Raw genomic sequence first — 22,054 nt, forward strand, 5'->3', positions numbered from 1 at the left:
GATGAATACCAGTCAGCTCATAAATTCTGTAAGCGAGAGCATTTTTAGTGGTAAATTGATTTTCGTGTGTTATCCCGAATCATTATCTGACACGTCAGCATGTAACTGTAAAATATATTGTGTACGGTATACAGTATTTTGCTAATCCACTTTTTCTTATGTATATTAAATTAATTATTAAACTGAGGTAGTAATTTGTTTAATTACACTATCCATTTTTCCAATGTGTATCAATACAGTGTAAAGTGTGACGTTTTTAAAAATTTTCTACTTTACACACGTTTAATAAATTCACGATGTGACTGAAAAAAATCAACAAATATGTTGGGTAATACCCACAATTTATCGCTTTAAAAATACTCAAGTAAATCGGTTGCCGAGATTGGTTTGAAATGATGTTTAACGGTCGATTTGTGACAAATCCATTAGACGTTCCCATTCTGGATCCCGAAATTTCTCTGAGCTAAAAAGGAATTGAATTTTACATCCAAGTTTTCAGAGAAGCGAAACAGTTACTGGATGTGACGTTCACTTAAAAACTGCTGTTCATTTTAAGACAGTGAAAAATTGGTTTTGTTTAGGAAGTGTGGTGATAGATGACCTGTAAAACGAAATAATTATTTAATAATTACGGCCATCCATTATTACGTATATTTTTCAGGAACGTAAACACATTCAATTTTTGAATAAAGCTTTTTAATAATGTATCATAGAAGTTTATCCACTTTTCCACTCAACAAGTTTAAAAGTTTGTGCCCTATTTAAAGTTAATGGGCGTTGTTGCATTTTCTGCTTAATGAGGATGGATATTTTTCTTTTCATTGTATTTGGATTAAATGAAGAGGTGCTGAATAACTCATAAATTCAATGCGACAAAATAGAATAGATGTGGTTAATTAGTATATTGTAAGGATAATTTCAAGCTTATACATATTTACTCGAAATGTAGAACTATAAATTTAAATTTGCTTTCAAATTCTTTATTACAAACAACATTCATTAATACTTTTCGTTCTGTTTCATTAACACATGGTTGTTTTTACACATTTTTATGACAAGGTGCATAAATTATCTCCTAAATTTACCACGATAAAGAAGTCATTACAAATTGGCTTAAATATACGAGAGATTCAATCGCATTAATTTATTAGTTTAATGCTAACATAAATCATACTGACTCTGGGTTTTATCAAGTTATACCTCTAATTTATATAGTCTATACCAGAATGGATTTTCTCATTTTCTAACCACCATTATATTCAATACATAATTCAGTAAATTTTAAAATCATATTAATTTTAATAATTTAATATTTAATTTCAAGATTAGATCTCTATCATGTTAAATATCTCCTTCAGCCATATCTACCAAAGAGTACTAAATATTAAAAGATTCTGGTTACATGGAATTAATTCAAATCATGTTCCTGTTCTTACAGAGAAATCCAGTCTGTTTTTGTGATTTATGTTACAAAGGTCTAAAATGGATGCATAAATCTGTTTTTTAATTTGTGAAATTTCCAGTAAATCTGCACCATAATGTTACATTTACGAGAAGGGAATTTTTCACTTTACATATAAGTGAATAACATATTTAAAATTAAATCAAATTATCGAAAATATACAACGATGTTCGTTATTAATTAATTTAATTATTTTAAAGATTTTGTTCTTCAGTTTGTTAAAAATAATACAATTTCACAATTTATATAGTCCATAACAGAATGGATTTTCTCATTTTCTAACCACCATTATATTCAGTACGTAATTTAGTAATTTTTAAAATCATATTAATTTTAATAATTTATTATTTAATTTCAGGATTAGATCTCTATCATGTTATACCTCTCCTTCAGCCACAGCTACCAAAGAGTACAAAATATTAAAAGATTCTGGTTACATGGGATTAATTCAAATCATGTTCCTGTTCTTACAGAGAAATCCAGTCTGTTTTTTGTGGTTTATGTTAATAAGGGCTAAAATGGATGCATAAATCTGTTTTATAATTTGTGAAATTTCCAACAAATCTGCACCATAATATTTCATTTACGAGAAGGGGATTTTTCACTTTACATATAAGTGTAATAACATATTTTAGTTTGTGGTAAATAATTCAATTTCAAGTTACTGTGAGGAAATTGAACAATTTCCGACAACCAATAGTAATTATCATTCACCATATTAATTATTAACACATTAATAGGTTCTCTCAAACTATTGTAATAATATAAAAAAAATTAATATACATTTATTTTCGATTCTTTTCTAATCAATACTCTGTTTAAGCTTACTTATTAATTATTATTTAAGTTTATATTAAAGTTGGATATCTTAAAATTGGGAATAAATCTCACATCCTCAATAACATGCAAATATAAAGGTTTTTGGTACCTAAATTATGTCTTTAAATGAACAAAATTTAGTTACATTCTGACACAATTGCTTATCAAAAAAAAACAAAATCATTGAAAATTTACGTAATTTGTCGAGTCTGGTTTCATTTCGTCGAGATTTGCCGGATATTTGAAAACCTCCAAGGATCAAAGAGCCACAGATATTTCCCGAAGTTATAAGTTTTACTTTAGTAACGATACCGATGGGAAAACCGGCAGAGATGCTAGTGGCATTTTTATACACACCTTAAATATGGTCGTATGTTTACCGTTGGGTCTCAAAGTAATCAATGGTTTGATGTTTCTATTCTCCTTCGGAGAATAAGCTTGTCGCAAATGAAAAATAATGGGGGAAACAATTAACACGAGCATTGCATTACCATTGAAATTTTAATGCAATTTGGCCGCAATATACCGAGATTTGAGCAACTAAAATTATTTCGGATATAAATCGGTTTAAACTAAGCAAATTTATTGAGATATGCATAGAGATTATCCAAGGAAAAGGGGATTTAATAATAATAAATTATCCTGTACTGCACCGACTATTTATAAGTCTGGCTTAAGTATAGCTCATATATTAAAGCAGATTTTATTTGACAAGCACATACAGTTGTAGTCTTGGAACTAATACATATTAAAGCCATGAATTATGTGCATTATATTCGATTAAACTAACTTCCTGGAAAATTTCGATACTCATTACTTCTGTTTTGGTTAATATTAGTGCCAGAGATAATGTTATTGTAAGATAAGTTAAGCTGCTAGCTGTTGTAATATTAGCCAAGTCAGATCTGGCTAAAAGAGTAGACCTCTGGTTGAATCCAGATGCGATAGGCGTTGGAATTTGGGACGCAATTGACAGCTCATGCTACTTTAGTCCTTTGCAGAAGGTCGCCGAGATCCCTCCCAGTGTTGTTCGACAAGGGAGAAAATCTTAAATTAGGGACGTTTAGGATTATAGTGGCACAAGAAACTCGGCCTAATCTGTTTACTTTTCTGCCAACGCATTGGTGTATTTTCGTGATAAAAATATTATATGATTTTGCTGTAGATTATTATACAAATGGGGGGTGCATTAAACGATGAAAAGTAAATATTTTAAAAGAGTTTGGAATTTGTAAACATGTTTTATGGTCTTGAAAGCGAGAAGAAAAATTGAGTGACCTGAATTCAGCAACCAATCGACACCCAAAGCAATTTGAACATAATATGTCAGTGTATCGGATCTGCACGCCCAGACGCTGGATGGTATTGAAATATTCATTATTTTTTTACAGATATCTTCTCTCGTAGAACAGCATGGGTCGGCGGGTACACTACGCCCCTCGGCGGTGGCACGGGTTGGACAGGCCGTCAACTGTGCTGTCGAGCGATTCGTTACCGTCGGGGAAACCATCGCCGACGACTATCCCGAAGTCAGACAGGGGATGTATGAAGCATGTAAAGAGGCTAGGCAAGCCGGTATGTGCATATTTTTATCTAAATTGTATTCTACCTTAAATTTAAAATTAAATAAAATAATATATTGATGGTTATATTGATTATAATAAATTAGATATAAATTTAATTAATCTTTTATATAATTGTGTACTATTTTCGGTCTTCTTAGACAAAAAATTAGTAAAAAAATACTTTAAAACATTATAAATTTTAACTTTAATGCAGCTACCAACAATTTAAATTACTGGTCATTAATTTGAACCAGATTATTGAAAAAACTTTATTAAGATAAAGTTGTTTAATCCTCACTCTTTTTATGAAAAATATAATTTGCTCTTAAAAGTACGTTGTGTATTCTTTTATTAATTTCAGTTATGTATAAAATGCCACAAATCACCTTTACCTGGATTTATTTCTGACATTTTCAGTATTTCAGGTGTTTACTTGTTCATGAGCTTGATTGATTATGATCAGTCTTATGTTTTAATTTTGTGAGCAAGAAATAATATGTAGGAAATATGTGTATTTTTCTGCATCTGATTAATCTTTTGGTTCTATATTTGTAATAAAATTTTAAAATTAGTTAAAAAATGTTTTAAAATTATAAATGCTAACTTCAATGAAGCTAGCAACAATTTAAATTATTAATGGTCATTAATTTTAACCAGATAATTGAAAAAACTTTGTTAAGATAAAGTTGTTTAATACTCACTCTTTTCATGAAAAATACAATTAGCTCTTAAAAGTACGTTGTGTATTCTTTTATTAATTTCAGTTATGTATAAAAATGTCACAAATCACCTTTACCTGGATTTATTTGTGACATTTTCAGTATTTCAGGTGTTTACTTGCTCATGGGCTTGATTGATTTTGATCAGTCTTATGTTTTAATTTTGTGAGCAAGAAATAATATGTAGGAAATGTGTGTATTTTTCTAAATCTAATTAATCTTTTGGTACTATATTTGTAATAAAATTTCAAATTTAGTTAAAAAGTGCTTTAAAAATATAGATTCTAACTTCAATGAACTAGCAACATCTTAAATTATTACTGGTCATTAATTTTAACCAGATAATTGAAAAAACTTTATTAAAATAAAGTTATTTAATGCCCACTCTTTTCATGAAAAATATAATTTGCTCTTAAAATGTACGTTGTGTATTCTTTTATTAATTTCAGTTAAGTATAAAAATGTCACAAATCACCTTTACCTGGATTTATTTGTGACATTTTCAGTATTTCAGGTGTTTACTTGCTCATGGGCTTGATTAATTTTGATCAGTCTTATGTTTTAATTTTGTGAGCAAGATATAATATGTAGGAAATATGTGTATTTTTCTAAATCTAATTAATCTTTTGGTACCATATTTGTAATAAAATTTCAAAAATAGTTAAAAAATACTTTAAAACTAAAAAAATTCTAACTTCAATGAACTAGCAACAATTTAAATTATTACTGGTCATTAATTTTAACCAGATAATTGAAAAAACCTTATTAAAATAAAATTGTTTAATGTTCACTCTTTTCATGAAAAATATAATTTTCTCTTAAAAGTACGTTGTGTATTCTTTTATTAATTTCAGTTATGTGTAATGTTGTTGCCACAAATCACCTTTATCTGGACTTATCTGTGACTTTTTCAGTATTTCAGGTGTTCACTTGTTCATGAGCTTGATTGATTTTGATCAATTTTAATTTTGTCTTAAATATGTTTGATGTGAATCCATCATTAGACCAAAAGTTTTAACACTATGATAATAAATTTTCATGTGTCTCGTGGAAGTATATTTACTGAAGCAACAAGAGACATTTACAGTATTGTTCGAGTGGATTGTTGTACTCATTTCAGAGTTTGCTCATATTTTGTTGTCACCCAATCTTGGATAAATATTACACTTGTGTAACAACCATCTATTCATGTTAAAACGTCTAAGACTGGGGCTACAAGTGGCTTAATGTAACATATCAAATCCATATTGATTCGTTAAAATATTCAAGTGGAAATAAATCTCTAAAATTAAAATATTATTTACTGAAAACTCATGAAGTGCTTATATATGATATTTTATATTGTTTATTATAACAAATTAACAAATATTATCTATTAAACTATTTTACAATGAGTTAAAATTGAAATTTAGAATAGTTTATCCATTTTACAATAATTTTCCTGAAAATAAGTATGAGTCTCTGTTACAATATTTTATTAATTCACAAAATTGTATAAAAATAACTTTAGAAAGCTTCTCCCACTGGACGGACCATTATTTCATGAATCTGAAATATAGAATTTTATATTAGAAAATCTATAATATTATCAATAATATATGTATTTAAAATTCTAATACACCAGCTTACTTGAACATGAGGTTTTGTCGACAAGGCGTAGATTATCGCTTCGGAAATATCCTCCGCTTCTAGTGCTGCTTTTTTATAAATTTCCGGAATATCAGGTAACGATATATCGTTGTTTACCATAATGTCGGTATTAACGTAACCCGGGCTGACACTCTAAAATACAATATCATAATTTAAACTTGTTAGAAATTTAACCAACACAATCAAATTACCGTAATTTTAATTTTAAGATTGTTGGCATTAAATTCCTTCCTTAACGTTTCAGTTAGATTTGTAATGGCATGTTTCGAAGCTGGATACACATTAATAAAAGGCGAGTACAAATCATAATGACCCGCGACACTGTTAATATTAATTATGTGGCCGTCTATGTTTTCTTCCTTCATAATTTTCACTGCTTCTCTGACTCCAATCAAGACACCGATAACGTTGACATCCATTATTTTCTTCCATTTTTGTGTGTCACCATCTATTAAGTTGGTGTTTTGAACGATGCCGGCGTTGTTTATCAAAATGCTGACGGGACCCAAGTTGTCTCTAACCCATTTGAAGGCACTCAGAATGTCTTCTTCGTTGGACACGTCGCATTTGATGGCGTGCAGTTTGCCAGGTGCAGCGTGAAGGCTTTTGGCAAGTTCCTCAACTCTCTCACTCCTTCTTGCCAAGCCAGCAACCTATGAATCAATCATTCATTAAGCCGAATAGAAGTACGTAAAAAATTAATTGAAATAATACAGTTGTGTGAATATTTTACAATAAAGTTAGAGTAGTGACGTTATTCCAAAGTATTTAAAGGATTTAAGTATATATTATTTATGATATGGTATTGATTCACATAATCTAAATGTGAATTATAATGTCCAAGGCAAGTTCAATCTAAAAATTTGTATTCTGTCTAGCGGAAGCAAATATTTTAAATGAATATTATTAATATTAGTTGCGTTACCATAATTACTTTTTATTCGAGGTTGATGTTGGTAGAATTGAAAATTGAGACCTTGGCTGACGTAAACTAATAGATGACTAGGTTATATTAAAGTAATACATAAACAAAAAATGACACATTTACTTGTAATATATTTATATATTACCTTTAGACCCCTTTCAGTTAATTGTTTTGCGATGTCAGCCCCAATTCCTGAACTAGCTCCAGTTACAATAGCAACTTTTCCGATCCACCTGTCGAACCCGGACATTGTTTAAATAGTACCGTCTGCTTTTATGATAAAACACAACTGGATTAATCGCAACAAACACAGTTGGTTTATATGAGTGTAGGTAGTCGATACCAACTTATCATTGTCATCATGAGCAATCATAAATAACGAGAGTTGAATGCAAACAACATGTCGGTATGTTATTGGATAATTTTATGCTTAACATGATTATGTAACGATAAAAATAATTAAATTATATTAAAATAAATAAAAATATTTACATAACTCTTTATCAAGTACTTATGTCATAAGTAGCTGATATTCACTTATCTTAGCACCTTATTTTTATCGAATATAATGTATAAATTATCACTATGTGCAGTTGTTTTTAATTGTATATCTTATCATAAGTGTTATGAATTATGAAAAACTGATTTTGTAACTGGAGGTTAATTTCAATAGAGAAAACATTTTAGGTTTCTGTCGAATCTACAAAAGTTATCTGATATTTTCTATATTATTTCATGATTTTTTGTTAATATTTATTTATCCTGGTCTGTTTATTTAATTAATATATTTGGATGTTGTACAATGTTGTTCTTTAACTGATAATATAGACAATATTAAAAATATTATTTCATTCAATACAAGTCAGTTTAGATTCTAAAAAAATGATGTATAAAATATTATAAAAATATTATACAGTAGTTTAATTTAAGTACTGTATTGGCAGAAAGTAGAGCAACTTTTTTAAAATTCAAATAATTTTTATTTTGGTTATTATGTTAAAAAAATGTATATTGAAGATTAACTTCGCTTTATAAATTTAACAATTACATAGTTAAACAATAAAAAACAATAAAGAGATATTACTGATGATAAGCAACTTATGCTATTTAAAGTATTATTACCACAAATAATTTATAATTAGTATTTTAATTAATTCTACACTAATATATTGTAAAATTCCCATTATTGTGAATAACTTCCAAGCACCTCTTTTAAATGGAAAAGACCATCTGTTAGTCAATAATAATTAGATCCATATTTTGCCAGGACTCTTGCAGAACTGAGAATAAATCTTACTGATTACTATATTCTTTGTGTCTTTTTTTGTTGTTCACCATCTCTCATAAGTTTTCAATGAAGTTTAGATCGGGAAATTGAGGTGGCTAGTTCATAACATTAATTTTTTCCCTTAAAAGCCATTGCTTCAAATATTTTGAAGTGTGCTTTGAGTCATTATCTTGTTGAAAATAAAGTTTTAGTAGTATATTTTTATTTGAATGCGGTACCATATTGATCCATGATACCCTCTATTCAAAGGAGAGGATACATTCCACATCCCCAAAAGCAGACCGACCTATCGTCGTGTTTAACAGTGAGTATGGTTAACTTTGGGTTAAACTTTTCATGAATAGGTCGCCTTACATATAAAATCCCATCACTACAAACCAGATTAAACTTGATTTCATCACTCCAGATCGCTCGTTTCCAATTATTTAAAGTCCAGTGTAAAAGGACCTGGTAAACTCAACTCTGGCTCGTCTGTTCTTCTCTGATAGTAGTGGTTTTTTAGACTGGCCTTCTTGCATGAAGACTTCCTTGTAGTAATCTATCTTTTACAGTTCCTGAAGAAACATTAATTCCAAGTTGTGTCTCAAGTAGACCTTTTATTTTGTTGTAACTCAGGAAAGGATCTCTTTTGGAGTAGTATAAAATTTGTTTATCGTGAAACCCATTGGTATTTCTTGATCGTCCAGTTTTATTTTTATCTTCAACACCATCAAATCTTGAAAATTTATGTTAAACACGTGTTACAATCGTGCGATATTCATTTTCCTCTTACTGGATTGAAAGAACGATACAATTCGAATTATTTTAATTATTTTAATTAGTTTATATGATTAATATAATGAGAATATATGGTAAAGTGCATATTATATTTTCCTCTCGCAATCAGATATTGTTTATGAAAATTATTACAACTCCCAACTTTACCTACAGGATTAGTTAGTTCTGTCAGTGTGCTCTATTTTAATTAAATTACTTGTTTGCAGTTGTTTGAATGTGTTTACCAACGTAGCCCACTGTTGTACTTTCATATGGAAAATTTGCCACGATATAACAACCAACTTCTACTTTAATTAGTATACTGAGCTATTATACAAAATTAATGCTTACCTTATTACTTAACTTACACTTTAATTAGAAAAACTTCATCTCATCCACATCTTTTATCATTAATGGAACTCGTTCATAAATAACAGTTGATTTCTATGTTTCCTCTTTGTTACTAAAATTGTAATCGAAATTGATAAAAACTACGGGAGATTGGGCATAGTTGCCCGAAAGCGGACCTAAATAATATTGGAGATATTGGAAGCTCCGGATGTAAGGTCAGTAATTTAAATATATCTTTATGTGTCTGAAAATTGAAATCAATACCCTTTCACAGATTCAACGGCCCTACATTTGAAAGGTTCGCACTTCAGCTTAACTATCTTTGAAAATTTAGGAGATTCTCGGTTTCCATTCCCAAATATATTTTTGACATAAACGTAGATATTTGTGAAATAGCGGTATCTAAATCATATTTAATGTGTCTGAATTGAAATAACAGCTGTATTCCTTTAAAATTAAATCGTAACTATATTTAATATGACATTATACGTATATTGTAAAAATAATATAAATAAAATAGAGAGAATACCGAATCAGCCCCAGAAACGTATCGGGCTCATAATTTCAGGAAATGTTGGTACTCATAAGATACTTTGGTGCTGCAACTTTCATATTTTTATCTGTTACCGTTTCTAAATAAATCAAGAAATACTGAAAATCAGTAAAAATTATTATTCTCAGCACCTTATGAATCGATTAATTTAAATACCGGATATGTTTTGGGGCTGTTCATAAGAACCTTAAAAAAAAAAACGAGGTTATTTTCTTAATTTTGATTTTTATCCATGTTACGATAACGATAAAAATATGAAACTTTTTTTTTTGAATTCCTCATTCAATTTTCGATAAAATTATGAGCATCGGAAATTTTTAAAACGGTACTTTATATTGAAAAAAATTAAAAATCAATTTTTTGCTCAAAAATCTATTTCTTTTTGATAGTTGAATTGAATTATTAAATTTTATTATTAATTTTGGGCCTGTTAATCAAAAATTGGGAGTATATTATTTAGAAGTTAATCGAAGATAGAACCTTTATCTATATACGGTTCAATAACGTAATTGGATGATTACTTATGTGGAATCGATGATAATGGTATGCAAGGATATTAATGGGGAAAGAAAAAACTACAGGAAATTTGATAGTACACATGAGGAAGGATACATAACTGGACTAGTGACAGTGTTCTACATCAAGAGAAGAACAAAATTTTATTTAAGGTGTTTCTTAAGGAATATAAAGTTTCTTGTTAACTTTAACCAGAATTAATGTCGCATGTACGAAATACATGGTTGTACACAACTCTTGATTTGTAAACATGCAACTGAAGCATATTTTAGCACGATATTATCATTTCCACAATTTGTAAGGTGTGTGTGAGTGCACAATTAGCGGAGTTGAAGAGAAAATCATGTATGAAAAAATGTTAGCAATGATCTAATTTACTGTAAATAATATTCTTAATAAATCACTCATAGTAACGAATTTTATCCTCTTTATCCATTCAAAAAAGCTCAGTCAATAACACAGTAATGTAACTCTCCACATAAATATAATTTACAAAATCCTTTTAGAGATACGAAACGTATAATTTGATGCCTTTTTATAAAAGGTACTCATTTAAACTAGAATCCTTTGGAGTCATCATTAAAAATATCCGTGGAAAATGCAGACGTGTTTAGTCGTTCTCATTTACGGTAAATTAAATTTCTGGTAAAAACATTTACTTGTTTTCAGTCTCACTGAAAATGTCTTCGTTGACACTTCAACCCATTTATGTAGAAAACTTTACATTATTATTTTAATTATTTTATTATAAGACTATATATATATATATATATATATATATATATATATATATATATATATATATATATATATATATATATAACTGCTGAAATCGGATTCTATTATAACTCATCTCTTAAATCCTCACTCATTTCAGCAACTGAACTATTTTAATATTCATTATTCAGGTCTTTTAATACATTCAAATGCTTTAAGATTTTATTCTAATATTCGAGGCTCGGTTGGTAATGGATCTCAAAGAAAATAAAGAAAAAACCTTATTTGCATAATGTTCCATCTTCTTTTCAACCGCATTTATAAGTGTGAATATTTGCATTCGAATTGAATAGCAATTTTAGTCTTAAAAAAGAATACGTGCGGTGAATTTGCTAACGCGTTTGATTACACAATTAAATTACTTCGGAAATATCAAATCAGTAATTCATTGTTTCAGGGGGACTGATAGAACATATCTGCGAAGAGACCGACGAGGAAGTTTTACCTGACAGAAGTACTCTCATTCGGGGTGCCAGGTGTCTTTTAGGTGCCATAACTAGAGTTCTTCTACTAGCGGATATTGTAGTTGTGAAGCAACTTCTTTTAGCCAAAGACAAGGTAATGAAACAGATTTCCACTGTTTTATGTATATTTACCAAAGTTAATATTAAGATAAATATTATACGAAACTTATGTAAGTAATTTCAGAAGTTTTTCTTGTATTTGTCTGCCCAACCAGTCTCCCGAATGAATTATGTTTCAGGTCTCCCACAGTCTGGATCGACTCGAATCAGTAAACAACTTCACGGAGTTTGTGAAGGCATTCAGTCAGTTCGGCGCGGAGATGGTCGAACTGGCCCATTTGACGGGGGACAGGCAAAACGACCTGAAGGACGAAAGGAGGAGAGCCCAAATGGCGGCGGCAAGACAAGTATTAGAACGGTCGACCATGATGTTGCTTACATCTAGTAAAGTACGTAAAACATCCTTTCAAAAATATAATAATTTATCTCACTCACTAATTGATTAACCAAAATGTTTGATATAGTAATTCAGTGATAATGAAGAAAATTATCATCAGCAAAGTTTTTAGACTTTATGGCATTTTTATTTCATTTTATAGTTTTCAGGTTCTAAATTCTCAATTAATTATCTCTCATGAACAATATAAATATTAATTATTAATAAGAAATATTTGAGTATAACAAAATTTAAATATTGAAAGTACAAAAAGTCTAAATATTGTTGAAATTATTGATGACAATGATGTTAAAATAATGTTAAAAATCAAGTACATTGAAATTTAAGTAAATACAAATACTATTCATAAATAATATGCTTGTATATTAATTGTTATTTCAATTGAATTGTATTTATATTTTGTCATGATCTTGTACAGCCCGTAATATATTTGAATAATAAAAAACCACATAAACATGCATATAATTGTTGTTCGGAGTGTCAATAGATGTGAAAACCAGATTGAAGTTGATAAATTTAATTCAAACATTATAAAATTTCAAATTTTAATACTAAAAGTTCTAAGTTTTCACTTCTATCGGCAGTCTCTATAACTATATTTTTTTTTACATTAAACTAGAAATATTTAATATTATCTATAAATTTGTTCCAGACATGTTTAAGGCATCCAGACTGCACAGCTGCGAGGGAAAATAGGGATACGGTCTTCTGCCAAATGAGGAGGGCAATGGACCTTATTCATTTTGTTGTGAAAGATGGTGTTTTGAACAATAGTTCAGAATCAAGTGTGCAGTCAACGCACCGAGAAGAACTGGAGAGTGACAGAGGTACTGCATATGCATGTATGAGGCATCTGCAGAACCTGTTAGAACATAGTAAAACTACTATGGGTAAATTATGTTTTAAGTACTCAATATTCCTAAGTTTTAAGCCTTTTATTTTAGATCCTTCGTGTCAAGAGACTTTACCAGCTGCTTTAGAAGCTGTTTTAGAAAGAACTCAGGACTTCACTGATAGTGCCTATACTAGCCATGAGCATAGAGAAGCCATTTTAGAATGTAGCGAAAGATTGAAAGCTGAGTTGGATCACCTTTTAGGGCTTTATGCCAATATTGTAAGCGTAATATCTAATTCATTAAAATCAATTTTTAAATTATTGATTATATTCTCTTTTTCCAGCTTCAATTGGGGTTTGAGGGTTCTGCGAACTGCCCTGAGATTGAAAACTCTGTACAAGACTGTATAAATTCGGCAAGAGACTTGTCAAAACATTTAGCAAACGCTGCCATTCACCAAGCTCAAGATTTAAGCACTGCTACCAAACAGGGATTGGAACTTGTATCTGCTATAAGACAACAGTCTCTGATGAGTGAGATCGATAGACTTCATCATACCTCTAATGCCTTTCAGGATTCTATAGACCATATCTTAGAAGTAAGTAGTTTTTTTTCATTGCACTCATACTTTTAGTACCAATTACTGTTTCCAGGTCTGTAAACTATTAAGACATGTTGCGGTTTCCGAAACACTTCAAGTGTCTGCGAAGTTTACTGAAATCAACTTAAAAGTTTATGGACCACAAGTCGTAACTGCGGCTAAATCGTTAGCTGCATATCCAGGAAGTAAAATAGCTCAAGAAAATTTAGAAGTATTCGCTGATATGTACCAGTGGTTAGTGTCAGATGTAACAACAATAGTGAAAGACGTTTTAGACGCTAGTCAAGCGAAACCCGACAAACAAGTCTATATGTCTTTGCCAAGGCCAGGGGTAAGTTTTACATAATATTTCGTTCTATTTATTTAGGTACTAATAATGAATTATTACTAAAATTCTTTTAAAATTGGACAGTTTACATTTTGATCAATTTTTAACAGGGTATCATTTAAATTCTAATTTTATCCACCTTATTATATTAATAAATAAAGATGCTTTTGAGATAAACATTAAACTTGTGTCCTCTAAATAAATTTTTTTACATATTTACTTTAAATATAAATATTTTTCTAGTTTTTAAAGTGAATAACATTTGAGAATTTGAACGTAACAATCGACGGTTTATATAATTTTTTTCTGTCAAGCGTATGTGTTTGACATTTATATTAAATACACTTTGAAATTTTATAATTTAAATATTATGTTTACCATCTCACACTACAATAAACAAAAAAGTATGGTTATATAAAAGGTCCTCTATTAAATTTTTACTGAAATTATCTATAAGGATGATTAAATAAGTCTTTAAAAAAAGAATAGAAAAGCTTTTAGCTTTACACTAAAAATAGAACTGTTTTTTCTTTTGTTTTACTTTTTTCTAAGTAATTGATGTATATAATTCCTTGCTGGCCAAATTATTTGCCTTCAGAGACCTGTGGCTTTTAAAAACCTACATGTAAACTCATTTATCCAATTACAAATAACTGCAAACTCACGTTTTACATTTTTTAAATAAAAGTGTATTTCTCTAATTGCCTCGACAGCTGTTTTGTGAGTAATAATGATTAATAAAAAGTATTTTCGATACTGATATTCTAAAGATTTGTTGAACGACCTACATATTATCAAATTTATCAATTTATTTCCTCAAAAGGGTTCTATGTCACAAGAAAATATTATTTCGATCAAAAAAACCAACTACTATGAAATATTACATTTTAGTTCCATTAAAAATTAAATTAAAAGGGTTGATAGATCGATTAGAAATGGAATTATTAAATAATTATTAAAAACCAAATACATAAACATGTGATATTATATGATTTGTTTTTTGATATACCGAATCTAAAATTGACAATAAAATGTGGTAACTTATTTTAATACTTTAACAACAAATTTATTAATAGTTTTTCAAACAAAAACACTATGTCATGTTAAATTATTAATGGGTTATTTATTTTATTTTTTATATTTATGTGGATTTTGGAATATAGTAAAAAAGTGAAAGACTATTTTTATTTATTTATTTACGACAAAACTATATATAATTTTATAATTTCTTTTAAGGTAAGATTTATTAATTAGATTCATATGTTGACTATAGAATTTAGGATCAATTTAACCTGAATTAATTAACATTTTGTTGAAAAATATATTCATATTATCATTTAAATAAATTAAGTAATTAAATCAAGTAAGATTTCAAAGTTCATAACCTTGCATTAATTGTAATTATATTGTAAAATATGTTAAATAGTTAATTACTTAAAATTATAGCGAATGCGCCACCACTTTATAATATATGCTTGATACTGATGTGACTACCAAAACATATAAATAAAAGACGCATTTATAGAAATAGCTTTAGGAATTTTGAAAATATGTAATTAATAATTGAGTACAATTATTAAAAAATTAAATGATCTTTAAAAATTAAAATATGTTGGTATAAAATTGTTGTTTATGATTCATGAACTTATTTCTTAAATATAAATGTATAAATTGTTATAGTAATTATTAGCTATATAATTTCTTTTAAAATAGAATTAATTAATTAGATTCACATGTTGACTATAGAATTTAGGATAAATTTAACCTATTATTATTAACATTTACAATTCGATGAAAAATATATTCATATTATCATTTAAATAAATTAAATAATTATATCAAGTAAGATTTAAAAATTCGTAACCTTGCATTAATTTTAATTATACTGTAAAATGTGTTAAATTGTTAAATTCCTACCCAAAAATTAACAATTCCTACTCTGCGTTAACTATTTAAAATTATGGCGAATGCGCCACTATATAATATATGGTTGATACTGATGTAACTCTTAATTTACCAAAATATGTAAATAAAAGTTTTATTTATAGTAATAACTTTATAAATTTTGAAAATATGTAATTAATAATCGAGTCAATTATTAAAAAATTAAATGATATTTAAAAATTAAAATATGTTAGTATAAAATTGTTTTTGATTCATGATCTCATTTCTTAAATATAAATATATAAATTATTACAGTAATTATTTGCTATACAATTTCTTTTAAGATAAGATTGATTAATTAGATTCATATGTTGACTATAGAATTTAAGTTCAATTTAACCTGAATCATTAATTTATTAACATTTTATTACAATTCGATGAAAAATATATTCATATTATCATTTAAACAAATTAAGTAATTATATCAAGTAAGACTTCAAAATTCCTAACCATTGCATTAATTATAATTATATTGTAAAATGTGTTAAATTTCATTAACAAAAATTAACAATTCCTACCCCGAGTTAACTATTTAAAATTATGGCGAATGCACAATTACTTTATAATATATTTTTGATACTGATGTAACTTTACCAAAACATCTAAATAAAAGTCACATTTATGGTAATAACTTTAGGAATTTTGAAAATATGTAATTAATAATCGAGTCAATTATTAAAAAATTAGATGATATTTAAAAATTAAAATATGTTGGTATAAAATTGTTGTTTATGATTCATAAACTCATTTCTTAAATATAAATCTATAAATTATTACAATAAGTATTTCCTAAAATTATAATATTAAACCAGTGCATTAAATAAAATTTGATTGTTGTTTGATACAGTCGTTCGAGTTGATAATTCGTAGTATAATGAGTCATTCATTCATTGGAGTTTTCGGATTATTTTTCCCCAACACGATCCTTTCCGAACTGATCCGATTAATAGAAATAGAATCCTTAAAACCATTGATTTTATCCTTCTCAACATTAGTCATCGTTGTTCTTCCTTATAATACGAAACTACTGAATAGAGCGGGTGAGTTGAAATGCGCTCTTCCGTATTATAAAATTTTATTAGTCATCAAACATTTTCTTTTTTTTTTTTTATTAATATATTTGTATTGCATTTTTTGATATCATTTTTAAATATAATCATATTATTTTATTATATAATAATAATAATAACTATATTATTAATCTTTTATTAATATTAATTTTTTTATTTTCTTTAAATTGTAAATTAAAGTTGTCTTTATTATGTATTACATTATATTTTATCGTAAAATTTTAACGCACACATCAATAAAATATTGTTTCATTGGAAATTTTTTATTAGTACTACTTTGTAATCAATATATTTTAATGTCATTTATTTAGAATAATTAAAAAACTAGAGTTAAGAGTGAATGTGGAAAAATAAGAATATTTACAATTGTTAAAACATCTTTAACACCATCAATTATAAATATTATAATAAAATATTTTAATAGTTTTGTATAAGTTTCTTGAACGACATTCTTTTCTCAGAAACATGGAACAACATCAAAACCGTTAAAATCTGTACGTTTGGACGTGGAGGAACAAGAAAAAATTGCAAAGTCTGGTTTGGAAATGAAATTGATAACCAGCGAAATGGACGCAGAAACAGAAAAATGGCAAGAGAGTAACAATTCTCAAATGGAGGTATGTTTTTAACTACCACAAATATTTATATTACCTTTTTGAGCAAATTTTGTTATATATTTTTTATTATAAATTAATTTGTACTTATGTAAGACATTGCGTTGGTATTTTGTAAAAATTTGGAATCGATTGATTTTGTGTCATGTTTTATTAAATGTTGTTGCCAATGGGCAACACGCCAATGGTGCAACTAAAAAGAAGATGCCAAGTTACAAATTACACGTCCTGGATTATATGCATAAATCAAATGAAATTTATCTGTTTTCTTTTTGACTTTTACACTCCAATAAATTGAAATTGAAAAGTGCATATTATCTTTAGTGAAGTAAAGACATTTCTATTTAATTGCCCCAATGTGTTGTTCCAGGAAAACAACGATATTGTTAAAAGGGCTAAAAATATGTCGGCAATGGCATTTTCCATGTACCAGTTTACTAAAGGTGAAGGAGCGTTGAAAACTACTCAGGATTTATTTACACAAGCGGAGTATTTTGCTGAAGAAGCAAACAGATTGTACAAAGTAATACGACAATTCAGTTATCAGGTAAATATTATCGATCCTTTATTTTTAAAATCAGTAAGGGTGAACACAAATTCATTTTAGGTGCCTGGGGGATCAAATAAAAAGGAGCTATTGGAAAATTTGGATAAAGTGCCAACGTTTGTTCAAAGATTGCAATTTACCGTTAAAGACCACACTGTTGGCAAAGCCGCCACATTTACAAAAGTGGATAACGTCATTCAGGAGACAAAGAATTTAATGAACGTTATTTCGAAAGTGGTAACTACCTGTTTCGAATGTGCTACGAAGGTAAGTGAATTTTATGTTTCGTTTGTGTAATTTATGTTTATGATTTTTTTATAATATTATTTGTTTGTTCAGTTTAAATTATCATTACCACAAAGAGTAAAAGTACCATGTGCAACGTTGGATGGTAGGCAATTGCCAATTCATTTAAGTCCTCAGGCTTTACACCGTCTGGCAAATTGTCAGAGTGCTACGTTGCCCAGATAGTAAAAAAGGTTTCGTTTTTAAATATTTCATTTTACTAACAACAAAATTAAAAAATCTGATTAACACACTAACAAATATTTCAATCAATCAAGTTACAAAAAGCAAAATTTGTTGCAGTATACTATTGACGACGAAAAGGCATGGTGAACTAGTAATATCTACTGCTAACAATTTTATAAATAGAGCTTTAACACATAAATAATGTGCTAGATTTTAGAACTTAATGTGATTTTCGAAAATAAATTATACTATTTTCAAAATAGTATTTTGCTAAATAGTATATTTTTGCTTTGGATAAAAATAATTAAATGACATCAATTTTTCTATTTTCACCTTTCTCTTGGATGCCCATATTTGGTAAACTGTATAGTTCATTGAAGTACTTAGACAAGTAGCTTCAGCAAATAGACACAGACAAAATTATAAATTATTAGAACACACTGCTTATTACTAGATATGTGAATTTTAAAATATATTAAAAGCTACAGCTTTTAGGCGAGACTTTTACTTCAAATGCCTTTTTAGATTATAACTGGCTATAAAACATTTGTTAATTAATGATAATGATATTTATTTCAGGTGATTAATTCAAATTCTATATGTTAAACTACTTAAACACAAGTAAATAAATGAACTGTCTTATAGCCAATTAAAAATCGCCGAAAATCCTGTTGTTTCTCACACTGTCAACATAATTTGTGTTTTTTAGTATAAGCTAGAGTTCAGAGGAGCTGGTGCTGGCACTGGACGTGGCGTAGGCGGCGACGGCAGCTCATCTAGTGGTGGCGCCAGCGGCGGCGACAACAAAGGCGGCAGCGCCACTGGACAAGACCAGAGCTTATGACAGTTGGGGATGTCCCGGCGCAACAAAGGGGACTCGAGACGTACTCGAGTCTCCTTCCTGTTGTTCTAGGACATCTGCCCCCAGCTGCTTTTGTACTTCTTTTGTAACTGTGTATAGAGGTATTTTCGTATAAAGCGGGCATCTTCGAACAAATAATTTTTTATACAAATAGATGGTGCCTCAAAATACCAAATATTATTGTGCATTACAAATAGATTTTTATAGATTCAAGCAAGCACCACAACTAATTCAGGATATGTACAATATGTCTATCAAATGCAAGGCCAATGTGTTTTAAATAAGTTACAGTACAAATTATTTATACAATACGAAAAGAGTTTAATCCATCTGAATTCTGAAAGAGACAACATGAACAATATAGACAGTATGGGGCAGACTTCTACTGTCTCTGTTATGCATGATGTCTCTCTCTAAATTCAGATGGGTTAAACGCTCTTCTTACTGTATACGAAAAATCTAATGAAATGAAATCAATCACTTAGAAGAAACATGTTTTTATATGTCTCTAATGAATTGTTTATTTATATTTTTGATTTCTTTATAGATTCTCTCAAAAATAATCAAATTATTTTTGTAATTGTACCAAAAAATATCTTGCTTGGATTTATAGATTAAATTATTATTACATTAGGCTAACGATTCAATTATTTTACCAAAGATTTTATATTACTTAACCAAATATATTTTTATTTAAGTTTGAATTATATATTTTTTATAAAAAATCCATATTTTTGTAGTCATTACATATTTTTTAGAACAAGCTTCGGAACGATCACACAAGATAATTTAGAAGATACAGGGTGAAAATGAAAATATTTTTGAAACTATTTTTTTGACAACAGTAGACTAGATAAGACATAATTGTGAGATTGTCGTGTTTAATTTATAATTATCAATATGCGTGTTTATTGTCTTCCATGTAAGGCCAAATATTTAGGTATATTTGTAAAAATTCTTATGATGGCTAATTATAAAATGGAATACAGGGAAATACATGGATGTTAGTTAAATTATTGTCGTGTGAATTAAGACAATCAATATTTTTATAAAGACTGTTTTGTTATTTCATTTTGGATGGCGTCTGTATTTCAATTTATTGAGACATTAACCAGTTTAAAAGTTGCTTAATGCTTAAACAGCTTTATAAGGTTTTTATTAGAAGGAAAACAAATTAATCGTTACTACATTAAAAAATAGGATTTCCCTTAAGATATTCATTCGATGGTGTCTCAATAAATTAAAATATTGTACTTGATTTAAATGCAAAAAATCAAGGTAAATTTCGAAGTTTGTTCTATTATTATTATTATATTTATACATGTATTTTGTATGTTATCTAATGTTAGAGCAGTCTTGCTGCAACATGTACTCATTTGTTAATAATACTAGTGAGAAATTATTCTAAAGTCATTGGATGGTGTTTATTTGTAATAATCGGATCAATTGTTCAGAATAAGAATTGTAAAAATTTAATAACAATACACAGAAATTGAAAATCCATAAAAATGTGTTTGTATTGTTATAAAAATTTTAATGTTGAATCAGCAGTGAAAAGAAAGGAGAAGTAACAATCATGTTAATATAACCTTACACCAATCATTTCTCAAAACTCCAATTTGATTGTAATATAGATACATTTTATAGTTGTTTTCTATATTCTAGTATAATAAATTAATGTGATCTCTTAATACTACTTCTCTCGGTATATATGTATACTGCTTTTGCTTTTAGTTATTAACTTAATTATCTTTAAATGTGAAAATATATTTATCATATTAATACAAATTTTCCCAAATAAATAATGTTGATAATTAATATTCGATGTTTACTTATAATAGATAATATTTATAATCGCATTCCTTGATATAACATGTTCGAAATACCATAATCACTACAATAATACTCCAAAAAGTATGATCTCGAAATTTTTCGTTACATTCCATAATCATCAATATAAGTAAAATTAAATTCTTACAAATCAAAAATTTTATTTTAGTTAACCGGAATCATTTACAGAGCAATTTTATAAACTTGTATTAGTATGATAAATTGTGTATTTGATAGAACCATTATTTTTTAGAATATAACGTTAAAGCAAATATAAATATATGATATTCATGTTGTGCCTGTAAAATAATTACAGTGAGCTACTTGGTAGTTTTAATTTCTAACAGACTGTAAATTTGTATAAAATGAATTTAATTTTATAAATTTACGTTGTCGAAATTCCTCTATTATACCAAAGGTAAATTAGTTTTCTGAATGTAGTTATATAATATAGAAGAGACCTATAATGATATTTTCGTGACCAGTAGATTTTAGATTTTGTACCTTTTAAATTGTATACTTAATCATTGTTATATTATAATCAGACATTTGTGAAGATATAATGTGTGGCTATGGATAAGGCAAATTCTCTTGTTGGTGTTTTGAAAGTATATATTGAGCGGTTAATTAATATATCTTAAATAATATT

The 22,054-nt window shown here is 28.0% G+C and overlaps 2 protein-coding genes across 6 annotated transcripts in view; one reads left to right on the forward strand and one right to left on the reverse strand.

Moving 5' to 3' along the window:
* Positions 1-22,052, forward strand: part of LOC109599756 (alpha-catulin) — a 44,945-nt gene extending 22,893 nt beyond the window's left edge. For 2 of the 5 annotated variants that reach the window (XM_049963034.1, XM_049963037.1), the window contains exons 2-12: positions 3,673-3,856; positions 11,779-11,939; positions 12,085-12,294; positions 12,955-13,192; positions 13,247-13,422; positions 13,482-13,736; positions 13,792-14,070; positions 17,543-17,698; positions 18,066-18,242; positions 18,303-18,509; positions 19,423-22,052. In XM_049963034.1, coding sequence (XP_049818991.1) covers positions 3,673-3,856; positions 11,779-11,939; positions 12,085-12,294; positions 12,955-13,192; positions 13,247-13,422; positions 13,482-13,736; positions 13,792-14,070; positions 17,543-17,698; positions 18,066-18,242; positions 18,303-18,509; positions 19,423-19,557 — 2,178 coding nt within the window. In that variant the 3' untranslated portion in view covers positions 19,558-22,052. Of the gene's footprint in view, positions 1-3,672; positions 3,857-11,778; positions 11,940-12,084; positions 12,295-12,954; positions 13,193-13,246; positions 13,423-13,481; positions 13,737-13,791; positions 14,071-17,542; positions 17,699-18,065; positions 18,243-18,302; positions 18,510-18,581; positions 18,722-19,422 lie in introns of all 5 variants that reach the window. The other 3 variants (XM_049963035.1, XM_049963036.1, XM_020015784.2) reach the window with 3 other exon arrangements.
* LOC109599757 (farnesol dehydrogenase-like) lies at positions 6,024-7,476 on the reverse strand. Its single transcript, XM_020015785.2, has 4 exons — positions 7,286-7,476; positions 6,407-6,868; positions 6,195-6,347; positions 6,024-6,113 (listed from the first exon to the last, which is right to left on the reverse strand). Exons 1-4 carry the CDS (start codon positions 7,388-7,390, stop codon positions 6,072-6,074), a joined length of 762 nt encoding a protein of 253 aa, XP_019871344.1. The 5' UTR covers positions 7,391-7,476; the 3' UTR covers positions 6,024-6,071.
* Positions 22,053-22,054: the final 2 nt, after the last annotated feature.

This window comes from Aethina tumida, chromosome 2 (assembly GCF_024364675.1).
Source record: "Aethina tumida isolate Nest 87 chromosome 2, icAetTumi1.1, whole genome shotgun sequence".
In the NCBI taxonomy this organism is placed as follows: domain Eukaryota; kingdom Metazoa; phylum Arthropoda; class Insecta; order Coleoptera; family Nitidulidae; genus Aethina; species Aethina tumida.

What these genes read in the sequence shown, in the direction of transcription:
- LOC109599757 (XM_020015785.2), bottom strand. Translation starts at nt 7,390, where the DNA reads ATGTCCGGGTTCGACAGGTGGATCGGAAAAGTTGCTATTGTAACTGGA. An exon ending in TAACTGAAAGGGGTCTAAAG is followed by an intron (nt 6,869 to 7,285) that starts GTAATATATAAA and finishes ATTGATTCATAG; the next exon opens with GTTGCTGGCTTGGCAAGAAG. An exon ending in CGACAAAACCTCATGTTCAA is followed by an intron (nt 6,114 to 6,194) that starts GTAAGCTGGTGT and finishes TCTATATTTCAG; the next exon opens with ATTCATGAAATAATGGTCCG.